The 10,922-nt window shown below is 36.6% G+C and overlaps 1 protein-coding gene and 1 non-coding gene across 2 annotated transcripts; both read right to left on the bottom strand.

The window, feature by feature from the left end:
- Positions 1 to 1,449: 1,449 nt before the first annotated feature.
- TRNAL-CAA lies at positions 1,450 to 1,533 on the bottom strand. The gene has a single exon. It is a non-coding gene; the product is annotated as a tRNA-Leu (tRNA).
- Positions 1,534 to 8,730: 7,197 nt separating this feature from the next.
- Positions 8,731 to 10,922, bottom strand: LOC112178504 (protein DETOXIFICATION 48). The gene is made up of 2 exons (XM_024316642.2): positions 10,578 to 10,922; positions 8,731 to 10,477 (listed from the first exon to the last, which is right to left on the bottom strand). Exons 1-2 carry the CDS (start codon positions 10,719 to 10,721, stop codon positions 8,960 to 8,962), a joined length of 1,662 nt encoding a protein of 553 aa, XP_024172410.1. The 5' UTR covers positions 10,722 to 10,922; the 3' UTR covers positions 8,731 to 8,959.

The following is a 10,922-nucleotide window of genomic DNA, read 5'->3' as shown; positions in this document are numbered from 1 at the left end:
TCCTTGTCCGAGCTTGGAAAATGACAGTAACATGCACCAACAGATCAATTAATTCAAGAGTGATTCCTCTTCACCCTTACTAATTATCTCCAAGATTTGCCCACCCCTCATTTGACAGACCAAAAATGGTGAGAAGAGAGATTGAGAAGCGAGTCGATGAAGAGAAGAATGAGAAGAAGAAGAAGAAGAAGAAGATAATGGTATCCATCACGAAGGCCAAACTGACCTTGGAATTGAAGCAAAAATAAATGACACATGTTGATCTAATCCAGTACGATTGATGGTAAATATGTCATCCATCCTATAAGGTGGTAAACGAATACATTTAAATCCAAGTCTAACATAAAAATTATGAATTTTTTTTTTTTGTTAAGAGGATTATGAATATACCTCCACATTTGATATGTGGACTTCTCTGGTTTTTTGAAAATTTTAAAATCCTAATTTATCATTTATAAAGTCTAAACAACAGGGAAAAAAAGAAAGAATAAGATTAACCATGGCTATCAGCATCTCATCCTCTACCTTCAGCAATTCATCGATCTATTCATCTCAACAACCACAACCAATCATTCCATCTTCCAATGGAACTATCTATTATATTCATCTGTTTGATAAAAATATATATTATTGAGGGATTTAGTATGATTTCTATAGGCAAATAAAAAAAATCATGAATCCAATTGAATGAAACAGAAGCATACCCAGATTGAATGAACAATTATCTATGATGACTTTCAACTCTTATTTTCATGAATACCCAACGACTTTTAGTCTTAAACGTAAATACAAGAACTGATTGTTCATAAGAAGTTGTCGTTTTTGACGAACAACCAAAAACCATTTTTACTAACTGGTGAAGTTTTACAAGCTATGTCTCATTGGGTGATAGCTACTAGTGGCATGGCCTGGTGTCTCGCCAATTGCAGTGATGGGGCTCTAATGAAAGATGTGGAGAGGAAGATGGCTGGAGTGGGAAGGTGGGAAGAGAACAAGTATGGAGAAAACAAAAAATGAGGGGCAAACTTGAAATTTTAATGTGTAAAATATGTAAAGGAGGTGTAAATAACAATTTGAGAGGTATGAATAGAACCACCCTTATGAATAGGGTGAGAGAATAATTTTAGTCAAGATATTTATAACATGAATTTTATGATTTTTATATACATACGAAATGATCATATATGTTTTGACGTAAGTAGTCTTTTAACTAGACAATACACCCACATTAAATGGATGTAGATTCATGAATGTTACCAAAGTCCATGCTATTATGCAACAAGGCAACAACATGCTCGAAATTAAGTGTCATGAGTTCATGATGTTGTATCCCTCTACTGTTCAAAAAGAAAGAAACGAAGAAAAATAATCTTTGTGGGGATCTTTCGTTTACAGACTAGTGTAGAGATGATTGGGAATTTAAAAAATAATAATAAGAATCGGTAAAAATGTCAGAAGTGGGATTTGAACCCACGCCCTCGTTAGAGGACCAGAACTTGAGTCTGGCGCGTTAGACCACTCCGCCATCCTGACATGTCATGCTCATGTGTCCAACACTAATTATATCAAAGTTTCAACACTAATTATATCAAAGTTTACATATTTCATAGTCAACTGCAAACACTGTAATATATATTTCAGCTCTCAACACTTACATTACCTGTTCCATTCTCACAAAATGATAATAATATAATTAATTACTGTACAAAATCATGTATTTAAATATTGTATAAGTATAGGTTATATAGGTAGCATTATTCAAAAGTAATTATTGATTTATTTTCTATTTTCATATATATTATATAATGCTTCTAAGCATACTTGTAAAATTGACATTAAGATCTCTCTATTTTTCAAGTGATAATTGACATCGACAACCTTTATGAATTAACCTATAAAGGCAAAAGAAAGGAAAAAAAAATTCTTCCCTTCTAACCTCCATTTTGTTTGACAAACCCAATATATGTATTCCTCAACTCGCGCATTGTGTTAGCTCTTTAATTTCACAAATTTGCAGCTAACACTTCCTAATTGATACATCTTATGCTGTATTGCTCAATTCGCGCCTCGTGTTATTGTTTGTTGTAGTTGTGGTTGTTTTTATTTGCCTTGCCATCATTGGAGTTATATGCTATACATATATAAGCTTCTATATATCTATTGACTCTAAATTCTAAACGTATGCATCAGAACTTAACCAAACTGAATTATATATATGTATGTATGCCCTCTTTTTTTTTTTAATCAAACCCATACTCGGACGACAATATCATTCATTTTAAGCCAGAATGGCTATTACATACCATTCCACTATCATCTATATATAGACAAATAAGAAGATGTGGTAGTACCCACAGTGGTACATAGAAAAAGGTTCACTCACTAGACATCAAATACATTAAAAAATAACGTGAATCTTCCTTTAGTACTACTCCAAAAGATTCACTAAAAACACATAGGTGCACACAGAAAAAGTGCATAGCTCCCTAAAATAGGTAATTATTGAAAATAGACAAAACTAATAACATATTGTAGGCCTAGGGAAAACACCCGGCCCAACTCACCTAGCCCAAGCCAGCAGCCCAAAAGGAAAGTCAACTTAAAGAGCAGCAGGCCGGCCCAAACTAGGTTCAGTTACCATCTCCTGCGCACATTGGCACAGCCAATCTAGCGCTGCGATAACCATGTCGCCGCCGATCCAGTGACGCCACAAACAAGTTACTGCCAATCCCGAATGCAGTCGACGAAACAACACTGACCACTGAGAGCCTCAACCGCAGGAAAACCAAAGCAAATCAAACACAAACCGACTTGAGATCGCCCAGATTACCATATTGATGCAGCCCTAAAAGCCCCGTCGCTGCTTGTAGCAGACAAAGATTTTACCCATTCCTAATCCGTCATAGATAGCCATAGACCTAGACCAACCCGACAACCATGCTTTAGAGGCGTCGCACCCGAAACTACCGCCGAACCATCATACCAAACCTTCAAGGAACAACCCTCCAAGAAACTGCCCCAAGCTCTAGCATCAAATCACTTGTCTGGCAGCAGACCACAAAACGTCAGCAAGGCCAAGAGGCCTGCCTAGACGTTGGGCTTCATCGGAAGAATGCGATCCCATAGGATGAAACTCATCCTTTTTACGACTCTAGTAGAAGGACGGCTAGGGTTTTTAGACCTAGATAAAATATTTATATATGCTTTGAAACTCAAGAACTAAATATAAGAAACTTGAGGAAAAAAAAAATTCAGACTCATTGTCCAGAATAAAAACAAAACCAATCGCATGGCTAGAATTCAAATAGTAGTTGGATCTAGCCTTGTTACCCATTTCAAGATTATTAACGATGAAGAAGATGAAGTGGAAGGAGAACTCATGTTGAAGTATTTGCTATTGAGTTATAATGAAGAACATTGAATTTGGTTGTATTTCATTAAGCCTATAAGCGATGGAAAAAAAAAAAACCAAATATACAAGCAATCAACACTCGTTAGGTCTCGTTAAATAACCTACTCTAATTAGCATAGGGCCCTAAAAAAATAGGAAATTATTTAGCTAAAACAAAACTAAAACTAAAATAGAAGGGCCCAGTACCATTTGGTCTAGTGGCATAGTCTCCCCTTTGTAAGTGAGAGGTTGTGAGTTCGACTCACGAAAGACTAGTTGTAGCATTTGAGTTGTTTATCTGATAAAAAAAAAAAAAACTAAAATAGAAGGCCACAACCCAATAGCCCGTAGTTTACCCTAGCTCGAGCCCAACAGCAAACACCAACCCAATCCTCGTCGCACTGTACCAAGCCGCCAACAGTAAAAACACAGCAACCCCGCTGCCGCCACGAGGAACACCACCACCATCAGCACCCGACGCCGTCAACCAGAGCCCTCAGCGAAACTCGTACGGGAGCAAACCTGACCCACCCCGGATCGGTCTCCACCGCACCAAGTCACCACCAGAAAAACTCCTTTGCTTAGGCCTTCATCAATGCCATCACATGTGCGTTGCTCCTCGACCTACCATGTCACCGTCGATCCCACCTGCCACAGCGCCCAACAGACCAAGATCTGGCACCGTTGCCGTCAACCTCCAAGCCAAGAGACAAGTTGAGAACCTATCAGCAAGCCTTTGAGATCCGTCCGACAGTAGCCCCCGACATCATGCGACCAAGGCCGACATAAAAGCAGCAGACAGCCATGAAGGGAAGACGAAGGCGAAGAAGGTGGAGGAGCAACTCTCATTGTTGATCCTCCTTTGTTAACTATGCTTTGCACGGGAATAAGAGAAGGTCAACGATCAATTAATGAATGTTTTCACTTAAGTTGCAACAAACTTTAGAGAGAAACCCTAGTACAACCCCTTTGTTTTCTTATAAAAAAAAAAAAAATAATAATAATAAAAATAAATAATAAATAAAATAAAATAAAAACACCTTTTCTTTAGAACTTTTTAAGTTCATTTTTAGTTGATTAGATAAAATTACAATCATCAAATTGAGCACCTTGAATTAACAAAGGTGTTATGGAAAACACACTGTTACAATATCTACTATTGAATGCATAATCGACCAATCTAGCTATGAGCAACATGATTAGCCAATACTGGAAAACGATGATCTCAGGTTGGAAGTGAAGGATCGATAGACTTGGTATCCTCAATATTAAGGGGTCGTCTTGGGTAACTTGGTGTTTGTCATACCCTAATTTTTTTATTTTTTTTACTTTTAGTAAATTAATATAGTGGAAACCTACTGAACTGGTCAACAGGTTACCCAATTAAATATCGACATGTGTCATTTAAAAAAATAAAATTTACCATATTAACAACACACTCTTTCTTGATATGTAACATTGTTAAAAATCATGTAACAAGTATTGTCAAAATAATAAATTACACATAGTTGAACTACAATTACGACTTATGACAACAGTTGTTGTGGTTATTGTAATTAAGTGGTCAAAGATGTAAATATCATATTTGGACAGCTTTTATCAAATTTAGAACCTTGATTATCAAATGGAGAAGCTCATTACAATACTGAGTTATTACATATCTTTTGGTCTAATTTTAATTTTACCATTTTCACAACACAAATGTTGTAGGAATTGTAAAATGATTGGTAATCTTGTAAATGGTATAGTTTTTGAAGTAATTACTACAATCAGAACAAAAGTTACCGCTTTTACACCAATAGTTGCGAGTTATGGTAAAATATGTAGTCATTGAGTAATTATTCCATTAATGATAAAAATATAAAGATTTACCACTTTGACAACAAATTTGTTGTTGCACTTGTTAAATTGTCCATAAATTAGTACATTAGTTTAGGTTGAGTAATTACTATAAATAGGACAAAAGTTACCGCTTTTACATCAATTGTTGTGATTGTGGTAAAATGTGTAGTCATTGTAGTAATAATTTCATTAATGATAAAAACATAAAGATTTACCACTCTGACAACAAATTTGTTGTCATACTTGTTAAATTGTCTATAAATTAGTACATTAGTTTAGGTGGAGTAATTACTACAAATAGAACAAAAGTTACCGCTTTTACATCAAGTGTTGTGGGTTGTGATAAAATGTGTAGTCATTGTAGTAATAATTTCACTAACGATAAAAACATAAAGATTCATACATGTTATATTTTATATAATATTTACCACTTTGAGGACTCATGTAACCACTTTGAGGACACATGTGGTAATTAGAAAAAAATTCCGCATTAAAGTAAATAAGGTCTTCGTTAGAGAAAAGTAGGTTCTCATTTGAGTAATTAAGTCCTAAAAGTGGTAATTGTAATAGGTTCTCATTAGAGTAAAGTAGATTCTCATTTGAGTAAATAAGTCCTAAAGTAGGTTCTCATTTGACTACATTTAAAACAAATATTTATTTTTACACTAATTGTTGTCATTGTCATAAAATGCATGTAAAAAGAATTATATTTGGTTAAGGAAACTACTAATGATATAATTAATTGGTAATAAAGATTACTTAACTAATACTAATTTTGCGAACTTAGGTTAGAAGGTTTTTGTTTTTAATAAGGAAAAAATGTAATTTTCAATTGTGCAATTGTCCATTAATAACAAGCATTAATCAAGCATTAATTCACTAATAATAAAATTAATTAGTAATATAGACTATTTAACTAAAAGTAATTCGGTGAACCCAGGATGGAAGGTTCTTTTAATTTTTTTTGAAAAAGGAAAAATCATAATTGTGAATTGTCAAGTGATAATCAAACATTAATTGGCTTTATTGTTTTCACTATCTTTATTGTTTTCAATTCAATTAGTAGTTTGTGTTACCAAAAAAATTAGAAAGGCTAAGGGCTAAACAAGTTACCAATTTGTTAAATATTTTGAACCATTGGATATATTACTAATCCAATGGTTCAAAATATTTAACAAAATGAGGGTATGACAAACACCAAGGTATCCAAGAATTCTCCCAATATTAATACACCCAACAGAGGATTAACCTTTCTTCAAAGAGTAAATATTTTGAGCTAGAGATAAACTATCACTCTCAACAAAAATTTAGGAGTAGCCAAGCTGCTAGTGAAACCATACGGTAGTGAAAGTCATTGCTCCGACTAGTTTTGTTCTTATTTTGGGGAGAGATAGGAGTCGAGAGACGGGAATTGTGAAACTTTTTATTAATTATGTAGGTAAGAGCTTTTTAATGTTTTAGGTTTGTTCCCACTAGTTTTAATTGAATAATATAATCCTTGCATTGTGGTAAGCAAACATAAACCAGTACGTACCAACTTTTACCAAGATAACTTCCTCCGCAACCAGAAAAGCATATATATAATTTGACATATTTAAATAAGGTACTTGCGTAAAAGAGTATTTTCTGAAATAGACGTTTCTGTCTTGCAAGTTGCTCAACATGCACAACCTGTATTTGCAACCTAATTTGGGATCGATGTTAATTCCCACTAGCAACTGAAATGTGGAGAAATATGGATGCTATAATATATACCACCCATTATAAAGACAATTCCTTGCCACAAATGCAATGATGTTTGTGGAGTAATACTAGGATGGCCAGCCAGATAGAGATGTAGATATTGTATATCAATTTGATCTCATAAAGAAGATAAGGAAAGCTGAGATCAGAAGTGGCTTAAAGCACTAGCTCGAATACCCAAAAGCCATTTGCCAAAAAAAAAAAAAAAAGGAATACCCAAGAGCCAAATTAAAGAAGAGAGTCCATAAACTAGATGAATAAAAAGAAGTATACAAGATAGCTACAAGAAAACCGGATAAAAGAAATGCTGCATTTCATGGCCTTATGTGTACCACTTATATATAATCAGGCAGAGATGGGATTGGCACTTTTGTCCTCACATGATATCTATAATTTCTCTGTGTCATATATATGTTTGAATGTTTCTACGTTGAAGACATTATGTATGTCTACAATACATGAATTAATTAAATTATGGAAAATCAATAATTGGGTTTTTAACTTCAATTTTGTTTCCTCTTTTAAGAGAAAATGGTGGTTAGCTAGGCAAGGGTTATATATAGAGCAATTGACTACGAAAATGACAATTCTTGACATTTTGTGAACAGTATCTGACCAGCCAACTTTAATAGTAGAAATACAAGGCATGCAAAAAGCAGTGAATAGTCTTGACCGGTCAAGCTCAACGGGTGGACTTGCTCTGATGAGATGTTGGGGGAAGTGGGAAACTGGTAGATGGTATTGCAGAGTCAGTAAGGCACTGCTCCAAATTTTCCTCATGGGAGATGAAGACAGAGACAATAATAGCTGGATTTTGTTTCTTCAATAACAATTTGGGCCCCCTCACACTCCATCCAAGGCCCCTCTTCTGTAGATACTTCTACTAATTTTTGTCGTCATCATCGACGTCATCGCTCTCTCTCTCTCTCTCTCTGTGTTTTTTGTGTGAAGGGTTTTGATCGATCTGATATTTTGATGAACTAATGGGGTTTTGTTTACTTTTCAAGTAACATGGTCTGTGATTGCTTCAAGATATTATAGCAAGTGTGTGCCGAGTCGAAGGTTTGGACGACAGTGACTTATGATGGAGTATTTTAACTTGAAGCCCTTCACGATATTAATAAAGAAAAATTAAGAAGCTTCCGAGTACAGAAAAGAATATAAACTAAACCTGATGCATGCATAAAAAAGATTTGCATGCTTGAAAATGTTTCCAAGCAGTCTATAATAACAGAGAATTAAAGATAAGGCAATTAATAACATATGATCTAGTAGTCTGGTGTCATGTTCATGTGTTCGAATCTAGCAAGTTGGTGATATTGAAACAAGGTGGATCTTCAATCAACTAACCTCCACTTTTGTATGTACAAGTAATAACATTTAGGTTTTTATTCCAGATTTAGAGTTCAATACTTAAAATTTTCGTCGGAAGAATAGATAAATTAAACTTATAATCAACCCTAGATTAGCCCTAAATGAATTCTATGAACCCTAAACTCTAATTGTTTGCCATAAAAGTACATAATCTCAACACAGAAATAAATGTGAAATAGAATCATATTTTTCAAGTACTTGATTTACATGGTATAAGATGCTAATTTTCCTTTTTTAGGCAGTGCAAGGAGTTGCCTAATATGGAATAGACCAGGCCGAAAGGTAAGGCAGAAATCCCTTTTGCCCACAGCTCATGAACAACCGACAACTCCATTATATATTCTCTCTCTTCCTCTCTCAATCAACAAGAACAACACATATACACAAAAATAAGTGTTTTCATTCTATAGTACAATGTTTAATACAACAGGAAACCAAAAAAGAAAACTAGAATATAAATTAGAGAGAAATAAAAAAGAAGATTCTCTTGATGATCAATCTACAATAGATTTGGGACTTGGAACTCTTAACAAATAAATTTTCACATTAGTTCCTCAAATAGCTAGGGATGATAGCAAAAATGGTGGAATTAGGGGTAGCAGCAGCAGCTCAGATAATTAGAGGGTCCGTTTCAAGTGGCACTGCAGATGACTTCAGAAGCTCATCCTCATTATCATCATCTTTGACGCATAAAATCTCTTTAATATTATCATTAACCTGCTTCTTGGGTGGTGATGTTATTGGTAATGTCGGATTAGCAGTAGCAGTTGAAGTGCCAGAATTAGTTTGGGCGGTGAGCTCACTTGCTCTTTTCACTTGAACCATCCAATCTGTTGTGCACAGAACATAGAGCATGAGCAAGGCGCAGGAGCCTTGAGCCGCAAGCAAACCCAACCAGAGCCCGGCAAACCCCATTTTGACGACGAACCCCATAAGCATGGCAACAGGCATGCCCACCAAGTAAAAGGACCCCAAATTGATGTTGGCTCCAACTGTGGGTCTTGCGCTTCCCCTTAGAACGCCGCAGCCGGTGGTCTGTGGGCAGTTTCCAAGCTCGCAGAGCCCGGCTATCGGCAATGCAATGGCGGTGAGCTCGAGGATTTCCGCGTCGTTTGTGAAGAATCTTCCCCATTGGTGTCTCATCAAGGTTGTGAACAACATGGCCAGTAGGCCTAATGCGAAAGCACAAGCAAGGGAGACGATCATCGAGATTCGGGCTTTGGCAGGTCTATTGGCCCCTAATTCATTGCCAATTCTTGTGGAGACTCCAAGGCTTAGTGATGATGGGAACACATAGACAAGAGAAGTGGTTTGGATTAGTATTCCCATTGAAGCAATTGTTGCTTTGGGGTTGGTCAATAGTCCACACAGCATTATCATGAACTCATACCACCACCATTCCAAGCAGACAGAGATACAAGTTGGGATTGCAAGAGCAAGCAGAGACGACCATCCCCGGAGGCAATCGGAGCTCGGAGAAACCCAGGAGTCCTTGTAAACATTTGAGAAATAAGTGAAGGAGAACAACAGAACGAAGAGGTTCAGATTAGTCCACACCATGGCTATGGCAACTCCGGAAACACCCATGTCCAACTTAACCACGAGGAGGAAATTCAAAGGCACATGAAGGAGAACAGAGATGGCAGAGCAATATGTGAGTGGTAATGTGATGCTTTGAGTTCTCAAGTAGATTCTGAGAGGGTGAAGAAGCGAGAGAAAGAAGAGGTCAGGAATCGAGAAGAGAATGAAAGTGTGGGCAACTGAGGAAATCTCCTCATCTTGGCCACACCAAAGGAGGATTCTCTTCATGTTGAACCACATGAAGGAAATGGGGATGGACGTTGAGAGTAGGAGAAGAACTGTTCTCTGAAGTGTAAGGCCTAGAAGTTTCCATTGTTTGGCGCCATAAGCTTGTCCGCAAATGGGTTCCATCCCCATGGCGAGTCCAGATATTACAGAGTAGCCGGTGATGTTGGCGAAACCGATTGAGAGAGAGCCTCCGGCGAGCTCAAGCTCACCGAGGTAGCCGAGGAAAAGCATGGAGATCATGGCTCTGGAATACAGAAGGAGACCAGTGATGGTTGTTGGACCAGAGATTTTCCCTATGGCTTTGATTTCTTGTAAAGCCTGAAATTCAAATGAAAAAGCCATTAGAACATGTTAAGAATACAGATTAATGGGTTTTTGTTTATATGTGAAATGATTTATTTATTTATTTTTCGCGTACCTCGGAGATAGTTGGCCATCTATGGAGTTCTTGATCCTGATCAACAACTTCATCATGGGTTTGGATTTTGTTGGGGTTCATTTTGTTGGGGTTCATGAAATGGGTTTTGAATGAGGAAGGAGAAGAGGGATTGGGGTTACACATGGCTTTTGTCTTGCTAAGTTAACAAGTTTTGGATAAAAGAATGATATGAGGCAGAAGGAAGTGAGATTATGAATGGCAAGTGCTCTGTTTTCGTTTGGGTTTCTTGTGACTTGTGTGTGGTTTTGTTTGTTTTGGAGGATTTGAATGTGAGAAAGGGTAGGGTGAGGAGGGTTTTATATATACAGGGAGGGAATGAGGCCC

This window comes from Rosa chinensis, chromosome 7 (genome assembly GCF_002994745.2).
Source record: "Rosa chinensis cultivar Old Blush chromosome 7, RchiOBHm-V2, whole genome shotgun sequence".
Lineage (NCBI taxonomy): Eukaryota > Viridiplantae > Streptophyta > Magnoliopsida > Rosales > Rosaceae > Rosa > Rosa chinensis.
Note: the sequence above shows the minus strand (reverse complement) of the source record. Positions and strands in the feature narration are given on the sequence as shown.

Coding starts and splice junctions, on each gene's coding strand:
- LOC112178504 (XM_024316642.2), bottom strand. CDS start 10,721: ATGTGTAACCCCAATCCCTCTTCTCCTTCCTCATTCAAAACCCATTTC. Junction 10,478..10,577: donor GATGGCCAACTATCTCCGAG/GTACGCGAAAAA, acceptor TTTGAATTTCAG/GCTTTACAAGAAATCAAAGC.